Here is an 18,484-nt window from a genome sequence, read left to right as displayed (position 1 = left end):
GTCAAAGCAAATCATAGATGACGACTAACCCATTCAATACCAAAGACGGATTTATACGTCTTTATAAACCCGAACGCCTGATCCCAAAGACATATTCATACATCTTTTACACTTTTTTATTACACAAGAGGCAATAAATGATGACGACGCAACTGCACATGAATTGATGTCACTTTTACAGCGGTTTTAAGACAAAAAAGCCATACAGTGGCAGAAGATCATTCGATAAGAGTTTGGCATGGAAGAACGTGGAGGAACGGTGTTACATTTGTAAATAAATTGTTATTTTTATGTAAAACATTATGGTACGGCTATTTATATATTTGAGCTGTTACAAAAGCCAAAAAATTGTATCAAAGTGAAAATTATGCTTGGATTGTACTTTTCCACAAAAAAATGTTTTTCTCTTTTTTTTTAGTTAGGAAGTAATATTTTCCTGAAACTTCCCTATGTTCTACTGCTGATGATTAAAGAATGAGAAAAGTAGAAACATTACTTTTTTCTGATGAAATACATGAGTCTAATCTTTCCTTTGGTAGGTTCCTTGTTTGTATAGCCACGGAACACCAATATTTCAATGATCAGTGAAAATAGTCTTTTGAAAAATGGCTGGGTTCGCTTGCATGCACCATGTGGACTAATTTGTCAAGGGTACAGCTCAAGTTCTTACCTTATCACCTTTAAACCCAAGCAAGCCAGGTTCTCCGGGGAAACCCTAAAAAAAGGAAAGATCATTATAATGTATGTAATGTAATATATTTCCTTGGATTTCCGAAACCATTTGTCGTAATTGTTGGCGCCATTGTTTGAGCAAGAGCTACATAAGAGTTGGTGCTTTGAGAGAGAGCACGGTTGTCAATCATGCTGCAACAATCTGGCGTCAAGCGTTTTGCTGCAGTTGATGATTAATACCGGAAATTGTTACATTCCTAGTGCTAAATGTAAACATTCAGTCACTTTTTTTTTTTTACTGTATTTAGCGACTTTCTGTGACATTTAGCTTGTTTTTCTCAAATTTATCTAATTTTCTTAAAATCTAAATCCATCCATTTTCTATACCGCTTTGGCCACCACGTATGCTGGAGCCTACTATTCCAGCTGTCTTCGGGCAAGAGGCGGGGTACACCCTGGACTGGTCGCCAGCCAATCACAGGGCACATATAGACAAACAACCATTCACACTCACATTCATACCTATGGACAATTTGGAGTCGCTAATTAACCTAGCATGTTTTTGGAATGTGGGAGGAATCCGGAGTACCCGGAGAAAACCCACGCATGTACGGGGAGAACATTCATTCATTCATTTTCTACCGCTTTTCCTCACGAAGGTAACGGGGGGTGCTGAAGCCTATCCCAGCAGTTTTCGGGCGAGAAGCGGGGTACACTCTGTACTGGTGGCCAGCCAATCACAGGGCACATATAGACAAACAACCATTCACACTCACATTCATACCTATGGACAATTTGGAGTCGCCAATTAACCTAGCATGTTTTTGGAATGTGGGAGGAAACCGGAGTACCCGGAGAAAACCCACGCATGCACGGGGAGAACATGTTCATTGTAATGTCATTCATATCATAGTCTATGAAAAATGTATCATGTTAGTCACTATTTATTATGTCAGGTGATGCGCTAATAAGAATCAGATAGCAGCTGATGAAGTCACGATCAAAACTACTAATGTCAACTTGTAAGCCCAATGTATTTAAGGCAAACAACAGTATTGTTATAAAAGATATAAGTTGCATCCTGCAATTTTCACAAGTTATCACAAGATTGGAACAAAATTCCACACTGAACTTCAAACTGAATCTGGCAAAATTCAACAAAATGCCTACCTGAAGAGCAGCAAAGTATACAAGCGTATTATATATATTATATATAATATAATTATATATATATATATATATATATTATATATAATATGTACCCATCTTTCCAAAAAGTCGGCATTTCCTTTCTATGGAAGGACGGCAGCGACAAGCACGTCCACACCTCCACCCTTTTACGGATAAGGGTGGGTCTACTCTCTTTTATTGTCCGATGAGCAAGAATAATGTCAAACTTACATGAATAATATTAACATTAATAACAGTAATAACATTACACAGACTGTAGAAGGTTGTGGTCTATAATAAATGCAACATTGTATTATGGGCGGCATTCTGACAAATAGAAACCAAAAGGTGCCATGATCCAACTCAGTGTAAGCTGATATGTATGAATTAGCTTTTATTGATCAGGACATTTTTAACAAGCAGGTCTCACAGCTAGGAGACCCCGAGTTCAATCCCACCCTCGGCCATCTCTGTGTGGAGTTCTCCCCGTGCATGCGTGGGTTTTCTCCGGGTACTCCGGTTTCCTCCCACATTCCAAAAACATGCTAGGTTAATTAGCGATTCCAAATTGTCCATAGGTATGAATGTGAGTGTGAATGGTTGTTTGTCTATATGTGCCCTGTGATTGGCTGGCGACCGGTCCAGGGTGTACCCCGCCTCTACCCTCGTGACGATAAGCGGTAGAAAATGAATAAATGGACATACATTTGCTATATAACACAAACATTGCAGTTCTATTATACGTAAATGGAGAAGCACTTACTTCCTGCCCAGGAGGACCCATTCTGCCTGGTGGTCCAGACTTGAGATGATACAGTTTACCATCTGTGCCCAGAACCAGATCTCCATCTTTAGACCTGATGGGAATAGTTCCAGACTGGCTCTTACTTGGTAGTTCCCCTTTGTGCTTAGCAGGATGATGGACGTACGAGGTGTTCTCTTTGGTTATCCGTCTAACTTGTTCATCTACTGGACTTTGGTAGATAGAATGAGGCGTAGTTGAGACCCATTCATCAGCGTCCTCCCTTTGTTTGGTAGAGTTAAAGGGTATCGGGGAGAATTTAGGTGGAAAAGGTTTTTTGGGGTCATTTCCATCGTCAAGATGAATAATGTTATCCGAGGGTTTGCCTGGGAAAGTTGAGGAAGTCCTCCCACCGGGGTCAACCTTTTTATCTGTAGTCATGTTGTCATCCAAATGCTTTGACGGCACATCAGGCTTCTCCTTCTGTTCGTTTCGAAAAGGCTTCCATGAAGGGTTGACTTGTCCACCCATGGGCGAGATCAGGTCCAATAATTCAGTGTCTTCATCCACGACAAAGATATCCACTGCACCTTTACCATTGGTTCGTGAAGGCAGAGTCCCATCTCCTCGAGTGGCTCCTCGACGCCGTAGCACATTTTGCTAAGAAATGAGACAAAAATCGCTGATGAGACTTATTTCCTTGATTGTATCGATATTGAGCAATATAAATATAAAGGTCACTATGTGGATGCTATATCATGTCTAGAGGGCTCTAATAATATTAAAATCTGTATTTAGAATCTGTATTTCTCCGCCATATCTAAAACAATTAATTGGAAATTCACACTGTGGAACCAATTCATCGCAATAAACGACAATGACTGTATTGTGATACACATTCTGTTTCTGATCAGGGCTCGACAATAACGATGTACCGATGGCCCGGGGCAAGTTATAACAAAATTGGGGCAAGTAAATCCAATCAGTGATATTCCCGTCGTGCAAGTGCACTTTGGCATTCCATACTGCCAAGAGTTTTTTTTAAAGTGGTTCTTGTTGGGTGTTGGGAAAACACGGACTGTGTAATTCCGGTGGTAATTTGCTAACCAATCCTTGCAAATCTTGAAATGGACCAATCAGAATCGTTTATTTAGACCGCAGTCCGCGTTTTACCCACACCCGTTTTTGTTTGCGATCAACCAATCAGCGATGGTTTGACTAGGAAAACATCTACCATGGCGTCCCTGCCAACATGGTCTAATTCTTCAACAACTTGTGAAGGAAAACAGCAAAAAGTGATGAACCAGTGCCTCCTAAACAAGTATTTTATTAGCGGCAGCAAATCAAATGATGGCACAGGTGAGTGAATCACATTGCTGTGACAATTTGAAGTGGTCACAATGAAACACCACCCATTAGATCCAATACGAACACAAGCTCCAAAATCTAGCGCTTTGTCATTTCTCTGTGTATTTTTCTCACCATTGCTTCACAAATTATTGTTTGACCATTGAGCATTTTTTTCTGGATTAAAAACACTTTACTAGTACACAAATGTGTCTATTCAATAATGTTTCATTGTGGTACACAACTTATAAATATCACTGCTTACTACGACTACGATGTGTAAGGTAGTATGGCATGCCATGTTAACATACATCTACACTATTTTTCAGACATTCCTCCAATTACAATGCGTCAGTACTATTATCTAATGAATTATCAGCATATATACAAGTCATTTTTGTTTTTAATGTAGAGCCCTGCTGATGATAAAATAAATACATTTGCCAATCTTATGAGAACACACTGGAGTACATCAGTGCAAAGAACAGTTGGAAAACATAATCATGGAACGTGAATCACGAGCTATTGCACTGAAAGTCTGGCTTTACACCTTCATTCCACTTTGGCCTCTTTATCCCGTTGAGGATTTTGATATTAGTCTTGTAATCCAAGACGTTCATTTTATTTGGCTGGAAGTTGATAAAGCTGAGGATGTAAAGTTCATGATGACCCTGATGACATCTCCACATATGTACATCTTTGTAGTGTTATTGTTTTCCAACATATCTATGGAACTTTCATTTACACTGGCTCAAGACTAATCCTTCCTTACTACTTTATTATGATGACATTTTAGGCATTCTTATTGTACTTCCTGTCTGTTTTTTCCCCCTATTTTCACAGTGGATATCCCCATGGTTTAATAACATAACAGTATGCCACAACGCTAACTATTTCATCTCAATAGATCATTTTCCTCATCCATCAGGTTGGGTAGCATCCTCCGCTTATCCGGATCCGGGTCGCGGGGGCAGCAGTCTCAGTAGGGAAGCCCAGACTTCACCTCCTCCAGCTCCACCGGGAGGACACCAAGGCGTTCCCAGGCCAGTTGTGAGACATAGTCCCTCCAGCGTGTCCTAGGTCTGCCCCGGGGCCTTTTCCCGGCTGGGCATTCCCGGAACACCTCACCAGGGAGGCGTCCGGGAGGCATCCGGACTAGATGCCGGAGCCACCTCAACTGACTCCTCTCAATGTGAAGGAGAAGCGGCTCAGCTCTCTTTTCACCACGACGGTCCGGTACAGCCACCACATTACTGCCGAGGCTGCGCCGATCCGTCTGTCGACCTCACGCTCCCACCTTCCCTCACTCGTGAACAAGACCCCGAGATACTGAAACTCCTCCAGCTGGAGCAGGACCTCATTCCCAACCCAGAGGGAGCACTCTACCCTTTTCCATGGCGTCTGATTTGGAGGTACTGAGTCTCATCCCAGACGCTTCACACTCAGATGCAAACCGTCCCAGTAAACGCTGAAGGTCACAGCCCAAAGAGGCCATAAGAACCACATCATCTGCAAATAGCAGAGATGAGATTCTAAGGCCCCCGAACCGGACTCCCTCAACACCTTGGCTGCGCCTAGAAATTCTATCCATGAAAATTGTGAACAGAATCGGTGACACAGGGCAGCCTTGGCAGAGGCCAATGTTTACCGGAAACAGGCTCGATTTACTACTGGCAATGTGAACCAGACTCCCGCCCCGTTTGTACAAGGACCGGATGGCACGTAGTAGAGCGCCACCAATCCCGTGCTTTTCTTTTGATCACAGCTGCAAAATAAGCCAAAATGGTGAGAGACACTATTGAATTCAAGGGAAAAATTATGGGAAAATTTGAGTATGTTTCAGTTAAAGTTGGACCTTCTGGAACGGATTAACGGATTACCAAGGTTCTACTGTATAATGGTAATAGAGTAAACATAATGTACTATAATGCACATTTACAGTCACATGTCATTTTGCTGTTCGTTTGAGTTAAAATAAGGTTTAAAATAACCTAACAATAAATGGACTTGGAAAAACTTCATGGCTGTACACACACACACACACACACACACACACACACACACAGACACAGACAAGATGAAAGAGTCCACAAGTCTAGACACATATCCAAGCTCAAATGCCAAACACTAACTGCTGCAGAGCAACATCTGCAGGAAGTGAACATGAAAAAAGCTGTCATATTTAATAAGACTGAACTAAAAACACATCCAGTTTTTTTTTTTTTTTTTACTTGCATTCTGAGAACATCAGGAGACAGGCTGGGTTGATCTCTGAAAATGAAATGATTGTTTACCGCCAGGAACCATCCACTGAGAACTGAGAACACCAAAAGCTCTGGCTATGTTACTGTAACAATCAATAGTCACCATCACGATACCCATGTGATGCAATTCAAACAGCAAGCACTCAGAAGCAAACACTCCTAGATTAATTAATTAATTAATTAATTAAGTACAGAAAATCAAAAGATTTCAGGAGCAAACGTTAACCACTCCAGAGGCTGGCAAGTACTGGTATTATTCCTGGACTGCTAAAAATGTTTTAGCAAAACGTGTTTTATGTTAGGCTGTTGGAGTGGTTAGTGTCGCAGACCTCACTGCTAGGAGACCCGAGTTCAATTCCACTCTCGGCCATCTCTGTGTGGGGTTTGCATGTTTTTCCAGGTACTCCGGTTTCCTCCCACATTCCAAAAACATGCTAGGTTAATTAGCGACTCCAAATTGTCCATAGGTATGAATGTGAGTGTGAATGGTTGTTTGTCTATATGTGCCCTGTGATTGGCTGGCGACCAGTCCAGGGTGTACCCCGCCTCTCGCCTGAAGACAGCTGGGATAGGCTCCAGCACCCCCCGCGACCCTAGTGAGGATAAGCAGTAGAAAATGAATGAATGAATGAATGTTTTATGTTAATCCATTGTTTGGGGGGGTGGCAGAGATGTGATAATACGGTGACACAGGTAAATCCTTAAAGCACCGACTGACTTTGAATTAAATTAATGAGATGAGAGAAGCCGAATATATCCTCCGTAACGGATGCTGTGGTTGCTGTGGTTGCTGTGATTGTTTATTGCATTGAAATGTGCCTGACACTGAAAAATTGGTGACATGTGTGCACTGTGCGCCTGTCAGTGAATGTACCACTGCACTGGGTGTGCTTTGCCTGTGCCAAGAAAAGACCAGGTCGAGTCTGGCGAGCTTGAAGCGCACCTTCAGCGCACCTTCAGCGCTTCAGTTTTGTCACAAAGTTTTCACTGTGTCAAGATGAAAATGTGGACAATTACCCCCGGTGCACCGCCACGTCCATCTTAGCGATGCACTGAACAAAACTACCACTGCATGGGGTGCGCCACAGAAATATAGCCCTTTGTCTTTGTTACAAACTTTTTCATGTGACAAAATGACATACAATGGGATGAAAATGGCAAAGAAAAGCTGTTTATGACATTCTACATAAGTTTTTTTTAACATTATTAGAGCCCTCTGATCATGAAATAACACCCCTACAGTCGCCTTTACACTTACATGACCTATTATAGTTGACCTAACTGTAAATAAAACATATTAGACATGACTAAGACATAAGGTAGACTCAGTCATAGCAGTGGAAGAGTTCTTTGTTGTTTTTTGTCTGGAGCATAAACTTGTCAAATGTAACATTACTGACACCATGTGGCAAGTACAGAATACTATATTTAACATCTTTGTGTTTTGAATGTTTGTTCATTTAACCTGTTTTGTGCTTAAAAATATTAAAATTATGCCAGGAATACATAAACTGTGCTTAAATATGCATTTTCTAAAATTAAAAATAGCCCATACACAACCATGAAACAGCAATAATCTATTAATTCCTTTATTTTGATGAACCATCATAGACCAGAGCAGCTAGTGTATTATTCCACTGCTGCATGCTTTAACTCATTCTCAAAATTAAGTTTTTCATCAATTTATAGGGGGCGGCATGTCGAACGAGTGGTTAGCGCACAGACCTCACAGCTAGAAGAGCAGGGTTCAATTCCACCCTAGGCCATCTCTGTGTGGAGTTTGCATGTTCTCCCCGTGCATGCGTGGGTTTTCTCCGGGTACTCCGGTTTCCTCCCACATTCCAAAAACATGCTAGGTCAGGGGTCAGCAACCTGCGGCTCCAGAGCCGCATGTGGCTCTTCAGCCTCTTTATTGTGGCTCCCTTTGCGATGCTTGAATATTTTTAACACCCGAGTGGGGAAAATGCACGTCTTTTGTAATGAGTTTTAAAAAATCCAACTTTGTCTGAGACCATGAATGCATCCTGAGTGAGTTCTGACTGCTATCCAGTTCAGTACATGAAGAAAAACAAGTAATACTTACCTACAAATCTAAAAAATAAATTCGAGATAATTTAAAAACAGCGGCATGGGAACTTGTTTTTACGTTTACAGTAGTTTACACATACATTTATGTAAGTTTATCTCCAAAACTAGCAAGAGTACTCCAACTCGTCTTTTCTTATCTGAACTACTTTGATACCCCCAAATTCCCTCCAATGTTGTTTTAAACATACTATATGTTTTGCGGCTCCAGGCTATTTTTCTTCAGTGGGCATTGGGTAAAATGGCTCTTTTCATAGTAAAGGTTGCCGACCCCTGTGCTAGGTTAATTGGCGACTCCAAATTGTCCATAGGTATGAATGTGAGTGTGAATGGTTGTTTGTCTATATGTGCCCTGTGATTGGCTGGCCACCAGTACAGGGTGTACCCCGCTTCTCGCCCGAAGACAGCTGGGATAGGCTCCAGCAACACCGCGACCCCCGTGAGGAAAAAGCAGTAGAAAATGAATGAATGAATTAATCAATTTATAGGAGCACAAATGTACTACGGAACGCTTCGTAGTGTACTCTTTTTTTTCTTTTTTTTTTGCCATGAGCGTAATGGTGCGGTAGAGAAAGCCACAAGAGACACATTGCAAAAACAGCAGAACATACTGTAGCTCATAAGACCATATCTGATCTTATAAGTCATTACTGCTGACCCATTGCATACTGCCTGAATGACGGAACATTCAGAGTGAAATAGGGGGAACACTGATGTGTGTGTGTGACAGGTGGATAGATATGAAAGTGATGAAACAACAGCTGCTGCAGTGAACCAGACTCAATGTCCAGGGGGGAAAAAACTAGCATGGTTTATGTATTTGCCCGTGTTTTTATAGGAATTTCTTTGTCCGTGTCTAAAATGACCATAAAATAACTCAACACCCTCCTACAACAAACAAACAAAAAACCTCAAAACAGAATTGAAGTCTAATTTAGGTAAGCCCAAAGCTTAAATGACATTTTATATGGTATGATTTATATATATATATATGGTACTGTTCATGTACTTTTAAGACCAGAGGTCATTGTGAAGGTGACGGAAGGAGCTGAGGTGGGCAAGAGAGCAAGGAGCCCCAAGTGAACACAAAGACCCTTTTATGCTTCCTTATCCTGATCCACAGCCAGGCAGCCTACACTGGTTTTAAAAGTGAAACTGGATCTCTGGTCCAAGTTCCCAATCGCTTATCTCCCGTGTCTGTCAGGCATCCATATAGGTTTTCAGCACTGACACTGGAAATACATTATATTAACTACAGTATGGAGGAAAAAGCTCTTAATCTAGTCATTCATCAATAAGGAATTTTGGACTTTTTGAACAAGTCGATGCTTTGTAAGAACGGTTTCCAGCATGACGGTGCCCCAGCGTGCATTGAAACGACCTTAGCATCAAGAGTCAAACATTTTAAAACACTTACTTCTCTGGAGGAAAAAGCTATGTACTTTTTTTAAGTGTTATGACGTCTGTGTCTGATTGTTAATTCCCACCCAGTACTTTCTCCAGTACAATGCTGTTCATGAGGGTAGAGTACCACAGTGTGATCCCAACACACTGTTGTTGATTCATTTGGTGTTCCCTGGAATTCTAATTCTAAAATACACATTATTTTTCGGTTTTGGGTAACCTTAGAATGGATAAAGGTGCTACAGGCCCCTAATATGATTAGTTCCACGAAAACACTGAAATGATACATTACACATACATACATTACACACAAGGACTTACTGTTGACAAGACAGGATAAAGGCTAAGATAAGTTTAAATGTTCATAGTTTTATACAGCACTAGCAGCATAAAGTATTGGGAGTGATGTCGGCTCCCAGCATGCTTTGCGGTAATGTTTTGTCACCAGTCACTGAAGTGATATGTTTAGTGTTAACATAGTTCTTTTCTATGTCCGTTGTACTTGTAGCACTATATGTTTGTTTACTTACCTGTAGCATAGCATGTTGTGGTGTTATTTGTGTGTTGGCACAAGTCGCATGCTTTGTGGGACCCAAATACTTTAATCTTTGATGTTAAGTAGGGGGCCACAAAATATGTCCCAGATGGCTGCATGCAGCAAATGGCCTGTGGGCCAGTAGTTTGAGACCCATGATTCAGGAAGGCTTGTTCGCGGAGTAGATTCCCTCTGCTCTGCAGAAGGCAATGAAGGCAAAATGAAGCAGTGCTGATATAAATATGGTGACGTCAACAACGAAAAAAATAGACACTGCACACTGCAAAAAAATACCAAAAAATGTAAGGGGAAGCAAATGGTGTTACTTTAACATCACAAACCAATTCATCCACTCTGATTACTGATGGATTGGGAAGGTCTGGATTTTTTTTTAAATTTGGACTCCATCTGGCCTTTACAGGGTCTTCTGACAAAAAATAAATCTGGCTCTTGGGCAAATGTAAATTGAAGACCCCTGTTTTATAGAGTTGACAACATAACAACATAGTTTACGTTGATACAGTAAAAACACAAACCGACTGATTTTTCACTGGAATTAATGTCGACTGAGGCAACATTGGTCTGAAATACAGACATTTGGTCTGTATTTTAACCAAATACAGAACAGGACTTGATTAGTTAGTCAACTTCGATGTCGACAAAAATGCATTCCATTGGAGAAAATTAAATCCAGCTCTTTTGTGACCTTCTTGAAGACATGACTTGCCACCTGTTTGTGATGATACATAGCGTAAATGTAGAATATTTCTGAGAAAATTATGATCATTACACAACGTCTGCGCAAATCTCACCAGGGAAATTCAGACGGGCACATGCTAGTAGGCTACACCTGGACTACATTAATGGTTATTACTGCGTCCCGCGATCAGTCTGTTTAGAACACCTGACGTATGGAGTGTTACGAGCCTTATGAGAACTCGTTGGAGGCCCCGCGATCTGACAAAAGGGCTGTAGGGGAGATCATCTACACACACGCACGCACACGCACACAGACAATGAAAACTTGCTTTTACAACGGCCTAATGAAACGGCAAGGTCCGTAAATCTAGCTAAGACACAGGTATGCAAACACTTTTCGACTGGCTGGGTCTTGCAAGCAGCAGTTGGCCGACCTGGAAAGATGAGTGACAGCAAATGTTTAGGAAATACGTGCTTGCGAGTATGGGATAGTGTGATGAAAATGTATTTCAAATAAACTGAGGAATGTGAATGAAGATAATCTTTTAATCTTTGGAAAGCTTCCTGTCACCCGTAAAGGTTGAGTGGTCGGTTAACCATTTCTACAGGCACAAAGGTTTACGTGTTTGGTGTCTGACTTTTTGTTGTGACTCCGCCGAGCTTAGCATTAACACTGCTGTACTTTTTTTTTTATTATTATTTTACTCCCAGCAAGACCACCCATGTAACAAATCCCACTGTTGGTCAGGGATCAAAGTGTGAACCCAAATCCCCAGTGGTGGTGGTCTGGGAATTTCAGATTGTGAGGCATGCGCGGCTAAGAGGTGGGGGACCTCAAAAGACGTTGGAATATTTGTATAAATAGCCGGCTTCCACCTAAAGGCCAATGGCCTATGCAGGCTCAGCCACAAATATCACATTACTGCAACCTCCACACAAAACTGTCGACCGACATCCCGACACATTTCAATTATATCATCTGAAAACACTACTAGTATGTATGGCGACTGATTAAGGATTGGCCGATATTTGCGTTTTTTCCTTGTATCGGTATCGGCCGATGTATTTTTCACCGCACTGATTTAAAGGCAGCTTTGTGTTGCCCCGGCTGCAGAGGACCCCGCAACACACGTAGTCGCGGTACTTTTAGCTTGCTTTTAACACTTTAACACTTTTAACACTTTACAAAACCCATCACATTTCACTGTGTGATCGCTAGGCATAACAGTTTAAGTCACGGTGTGACAACAAGAAAGCCCAAAAACATCACATACCAACGCAACAGACGAATAAACACACACTCATTCGTTGAGCAGAACAAGAATGAACAACTATGCAACTTTAATGTAAATTGAGGGATCAAAAGCAGTATCGGCCCAAGAAAAATCGGCCATCGGCTAAGGGTGATGGAAAAAAATCGTTATCGGCATCCGCCCCCCCAAAAAAAACATATCGGTCGATCCCTACTACATGGCACCATGGGGAGTGCGGCGCATATACAGTAAACCTCGGATATATCGGATTCAATTGTTCCTACTGGTTTTGTCCGATATAAGCGAAATCCGTTATATGCGTATACCGGAAAATATACCGGACGCGCAATGCCATGGGGGAACTTTCTTTGATCCATGTTCACAGCCAAAGATGAAGATTATAACATCTTTGTATGAATTACATTACATGTACATGAGCATGTACAACGAAAAAAAAATAAAAATTTCTCAAATCTGTAGAAATGCCTTCTTGTTGCTATTAGGGAGGTTTAGAAACCAAACGATAAACGTAAACGCAAACGATAATGACGTCACATGCTATTGACAAGTCGGCAAGTTCCCATACATTTCAATAGCATGTGACGTCATTATCGTTTGCACTTACGTTTATCGTTTGGTTTCTAAACCTCGCTAATAGCAACAAGAAGGCATTTCTACAGATTTGAGAATTTTTTTTTATTTCGTTGTACATGCTCATGTACATGTCTGTAATTCATACAAAGATGTTATAATCTTCATCTTTGGTTGTGAACATGGATCAAAGATGGATCAAAGGCCACGATGCGGAACGGGACTGGAGATTTTGTCTGAAATAGGCGAAATCCGTTATAAAAAAATCGATATATGCAATGAATTTTTATTGGAAATGCATTACAGAAAAATTGGTTCTTTTTTATCTGTCTGTTGTGAGCGAATTTCCGATATATCCGAGTCCGATATATCCGAGGTTTACTGTATGTTTAATACCGATACCAAGTGTAACATGAGTATTGTATTGATACGAAAGTACTGTTACATTGTTGCTATATTTGTATACAGTCCTCCCTCATAACTTTGCTTCTATTTTTTTTTAATTTTCACTGGCTTCACTTAATGTACTACAAAGTAATTGAATTGAATGAATGTCCAAACTTTTGGCTTTTCACAAAGAGCTTTTTTTTTTTTTTGCTGGGAACTGATATTTTCCTGAAACTTACCTATGTTCTACGGCTGATTACTAAAGAACAGACAAAGGTAGACTATTTCTTTTTCTAATGAAAGGCGAGAGTTTAAGCTTTCTTTTGGTACAGTTGATTCTTTGTTTATATACCTATACAACACAATATTCCGTGTACCATGTAATATCAGTTAAAATCGTATTCGTATTGAATTTCGAAAATCACTGAGATTTAATGAATGAATAAATAATGTTGCCTCTTGGTTGAATACGACCTATTATCACATACTACAGTATTAATTGGCCCTGTACCCTAGAAACCGCCCATGAATGATACGGGAAAAGGCCGAAATGATACTGTGTCAAAGCCCAGGGCAGTGATACTGATAAAATATAGAGTTTAACCATGTCCAGTATCAGCCCCCGTAGCTGTCCACTCAGAGCGCGCTGCTCTGGTATCGTGTCCGTGAAACAACCAATCAGAGAACAGCGCACAAGCGTGAACACACAGCGTTTGTTTTGCTGCCGTCTGTGCTCTGTCAACATGTCAGCGGTTAAATAGTAAATAGTATAGTAAATATTAGAATAATAGTAAATTTTAAATAGTACGTGATAATAAGCTCATGATTAAATAGTATGTGGTAATAAGATCATCACATGGTTTGTCTGGTATCAGGCCCAGTATCATGCCCCCGCGTGCCAGTATCAGCCCCATACGATCATGAGCTTATTAAGACATACTATTTAATCAAAAGACCATTTTGTTTCCAGAAAATGTTCAGTTTATTACATGTATTATATCTAAACAGTTTAAACACAATAATTGCAAAAATGTTTCAACAATAATATTTCATCAACTGCCTTATTTTATCAATGTCTGACATTTAAAGTTCCATTAATCAAGTTTGGGTTTTTTGGTGACTGGAGAAGCACTAGGCACTAAGCACTCGTGTGCTGTTCTCTGATTGGTTGTTTCACGGGCACGATACCAGAGCAGCGAGCTCTGAGTGGACAGCTACGGGGGCTGATACTGGACATGGTTAAACTCTATATTTTATCAGTATCACTGCCCTGGGCTTTGACACAGTATCATTTCGGCCTTTTCCCGTATCATTCATGAGCGCTTTCTAGGGTACAGGGCCAATTAATACTGTAGTATGTGATAATAAGATCATCACATGGTTTGTCTGGTATCAGACCTTCAGTCTCGGGCTGATACTGACACTTGGAGGCATGATACCTGCCCTGATACCAGACAAACCATGTGATAACCTATAATTATCAGTCAAAACATATGCAAATGAGCCAGTTTATACGTGCGACCAGTCCAGGGTGTACAACGCCACGCTACAAACTTCTTTCAGAGCTCACTTCGAAATGCGCAAACCTCATTATTATTGATACTTTGGCATCGTTTAAAACGAGAATACAACATTCTAAGGTTTATAGGTCGGGAAAGTGGAAAAAGTATCGGTGTCATTATCTGGATTAATCTAGTTTAAAATGGATACCAGCATTTGCAGTATCACTCACCCCTATTGTGCAAGTATTAGGTCATCACTGCTTTGTTTTTATAATTAGCTTTTCAAAGCCGTGCTGTGGCATTGTAAAAAAAAGCAGATGGTTAGGTAAATACAAATGAGTGGAACATGCCATAAAAGGATGGTTACGTGTAGAAAGAACTCCCAAATTTTTGTTCTAAATCTGATAATAGAGCAATTTATTTTCAGTCTTTCAGTCAAAATGCCATTGATAGAACTTTTAGTCTAAAATCATAACGGCTTAGGCTTTCTGTAATCTTCCTTAAACCCGGAATTAAAAAACACATGATCGAATCGGCATGGCCATTAGTAAATAATAACGACAATATGGGCTTGGGCTGCACGGCGGACGAGTGGTTGGCATGCAGGCCTCACAGCTAGGAGACCCGAGTTCGATTGCACCCTCGGCCATCTCTGTGTGGAGTTTGCATGTTTTCCCCGTGCATGCGTGGGTTTTCTCCGGGTACTCCGGTTTCCTCCCACATTCCAAAAACATGCTAGGTTAATTGCTGCCTCCAAATTGTCCATAGGTATGAATGTGAGTGTGAATGGTTGTTTGTCTATATGTGCCCTGTGATTGGCTGGCCACCAGTCCAGAGCGTACCGGTGGGATAGGCGACCCTCGTGAGGATAAGCGGTAGAAAGCACAGACGTGTGTTGAAATGAACAACAAATAAATAGAGTTTGTTTGACCATCTGTTACTTAGTTACAAGGTTGCTTCCTGGTTTATTGAGGATGTTTAACAGACAAATGGTACCATAATGATTCTAGAGTGTAGATGATGTCATAATGGAATTAAAACAATTAAATGTATTCTCATGCTTGATCCAGATCCTTAAATTCTTGGCCCATGTTTTTGTCTTTGTGTAATCCTGTTAAATGGATCTCTCCTCACTCTTCACGGTTTCACTGCACCAAGTTGATAATCAAGTCTCTGTTGGAACGTCTGTGTGGGATTTGGGCTTCCTCCAATGTCATGCATGTTTGGCTAATTGGAAACTCTACATTGTCCATACGTGTGAATGTGTCCTGTGGCCTTTTCGCCCAAAGTCAGCTGGTATAGCCTCCTGCTCTGCCATGACTCATTCAATACCAGCCATTTAAGACGATTTTGACTGATCTTAGTATAAAATTGTATAAATACGTAATTGGTATTGAACGAGTTAATAAGGACAATCTGTAACGCATGCATGGATGGATTCGGGTGTTTTGCGATTCTGAGAACTCCAATATCGTAAGACATTGGCACAGCAGTGGATTATGTTGTACCATGCTTTAAACGTTGCTCTCTTGTAGCCCATTAAATGTAGTCAGCTACTGAATATGTCATATTCGTCAAAAAATGTTTCCCAAGAAGGGAAAAAAACATGCACTGGACTATAAGTCATTGCGTCAATCCTTGTAACATTAAATTCACAACATTAGAAGACAAAGCCAGGGGGCAAATTTTACACCAATAAGACAAAAAACTAAAGCTACAGAAGCTGAAATAGTTATTTTTTAAGTATACGCATAAATCAAACCTTATCTTTTTAATAAATGCCAGAACCTTATTGAAGAAGACACTTTTATTTATGTGACATGACGCCAAACGTTTGTATTTTAACACCAAAATTTAATTTTTGTATTCACAAGTTAATTAAAATGAATTTACTATGCGACTCCAAAAGGAAAAAGCCGAAAGAGAGCATTTATTTGGTCGAAAATGCAACACAGGTATTATATAATCCTAGTTGCACATTACTTACAGTCATCAGAGACAGGCTCCACGGCAGAAATGTATTAGAAAACAGTCCATAACAAAAAGCGGTTAGTATTTTAGTGTTGTGTATTATTCAAACTGTATGCCTAACTGTATCACAAGCGCAACTCAATTAATTATGTACATATATTAACACTTATTTTGAACAGCACCTGCCACTTTTATATTTATATTGTTATTCCTTGTCTTATTTTTATCCTTTTCCTTATTCTTATTTTTACCTTCTATAAAATGCACCGGGGAGTTGCACTCAAATTTCGTTGTATGCAATACAATAATAAGGGCGATTCTGATTATATCATCTAGAAACAACCACCACCCCGTTGTAACAAAAAGGCAGCACATGTTCAATAATATAGACTATTTATTTTGACATGAAACTTTGAAAACTAATCTGATTTATCATTGAGTTACAAAAACTGTGCCGATTACCAAAGAAAAAATATACCCAAAAGAAACAAAATGAGCATCACATTCATTTGCACAACATTGTTGTGTGCACATTTACTTGAATGTGTTGGTGGTGCTACTCTAGGTGTTTGTAATTTTGACCCTTTCTTTGACTTACTGAATCAATCCCTATGTCTGAATAGCAGAGAATAAAAACCTAACATGGTAAAACTGAACATGTAATATTTGCTTTTAATTCATTATGTTAAAAATGTGCTTGGCTTATGAGTAAGAAACAGAATTCCACATCCATTCAAATATTATCATGAACAGAACATTCCTTGCAAAACCCTTGCTTATGACTGTACCTCTCTCAGTCTCTCAGTCTCAAAAGTCAAAAGAAGAATCTACCATCAGAATGCTATATTGTTACTACTGTACCTTTTCTATGCGCCGCCTTTGACCCTGCACATGCCGCCCATCAAAGTCCAGCAGCAAGCATCCAAGGAGCAGATACCATCCGAGATGATAGAACATGATTGCATAGGGGAGGCTGCAGACTGTTTGCACTTAAGCGCTCTTCCATTCATAGCGACATGCAGACCTCAGCACAAGAGGCTGATCCAATGTTCAACAAACACACCCACTCTCGGTGCACACCCCTTCTTCTCTATGCCAACTATATGCAATATTTATATACGTACCATGCATAGGAGCACTGCTTTCAAATGTTTCCAACAACTTAAAGCTACATTTTATAACCTGATATACCAGCGTTTATATAAATATAAAGTTCCTAAACCTTTTAAAAGAAAAAAGAAAGTGAAAGAGAAAAAGTTAAAATGAAGCATTGTAAAATGCTCACAAACAAGTGGAATGCATCCATAATCAAGCGACCATCATCAAGGAAAAATATGGTACCTTATCAGGACCAGTTCCAAAAAGGAAATTTTGAAATGTGTGTGTGTGTGTGTGGGGGCGGGGGGGTTATGCATACAAGGGTTGGCCAGTATATTTTATATACCGCTATAGAGTCTTCCAATGATAAGAAAATTACTTTTGACGATTTGATGACCAACTTTATTGATAAAATTGATACATAAGATGAATGAAATGTTGTCATTGTGAGGCGAAGGAACGTTCATGTGGGGAAGTATTCACTCGGCGGACCGTTCAGGTGAGGCACAAAAATCATAATGAACATGAAACCGCCTCCTCTTGAACTAAACACGATGAAATGAGCGTGAATGGAGGCTAGCTGCTGTTTTTTTTTTAGCATGCTAGTGTGGTTGCGTCCATTAAAAAAGTTAGCTCGAAGGAATAGAACTCATACACAGACCAAGGACCATTCATTCATTCATTTTCTACCGCTTTTTCCTCACGAGGGTCGTGGGGGTGCTGGAGCCTATCCCAGCTGTCTTTGGGCGAGAGGCAGGTTACAC

The 18,484-nt window shown here is 40.3% G+C and overlaps 1 protein-coding gene across 1 annotated transcript in view; it reads right to left on the bottom strand.

Annotated features, from left to right (window-relative positions):
- The window catches only part of LOC131104547 (uncharacterized), a 71,184-nt gene extending 53,371 nt beyond the window's left edge, over nt 1–17,813 (bottom strand). Inside the window, exons 1-3 of the mRNA XM_078794234.1 lie at nt 17,484–17,813; nt 2,606–3,244; nt 671–715 (exon numbers count right to left, since the gene is read on the bottom strand). Coding sequence (XP_078650360.1) covers nt 671–715; nt 2,606–3,244; nt 17,484–17,579 — 780 coding nt within the window. The 5' untranslated portion in view covers nt 17,580–17,813. The remainder of the gene's footprint in view (nt 1–670; nt 716–2,605; nt 3,245–17,483) is intronic.
- Nucleotides 17,814–18,484: the final 671 nt, after the last annotated feature.

This window comes from Doryrhamphus excisus, linkage group LG10 (genome assembly GCF_037039965.1).
Source record: "Doryrhamphus excisus strain RoL-2023G ecotype Guam linkage group LG10, RoL_Dexc_Guam_v1.1, whole genome shotgun sequence".
In the NCBI taxonomy this organism is placed as follows: Eukaryota; Metazoa; Chordata; class Actinopteri; order Syngnathiformes; family Syngnathidae; genus Doryrhamphus; species Doryrhamphus excisus.
The sequence above is the reverse complement of the archived record's forward strand: the minus strand, read 5'-3'. Positions and strand labels throughout refer to the sequence as shown.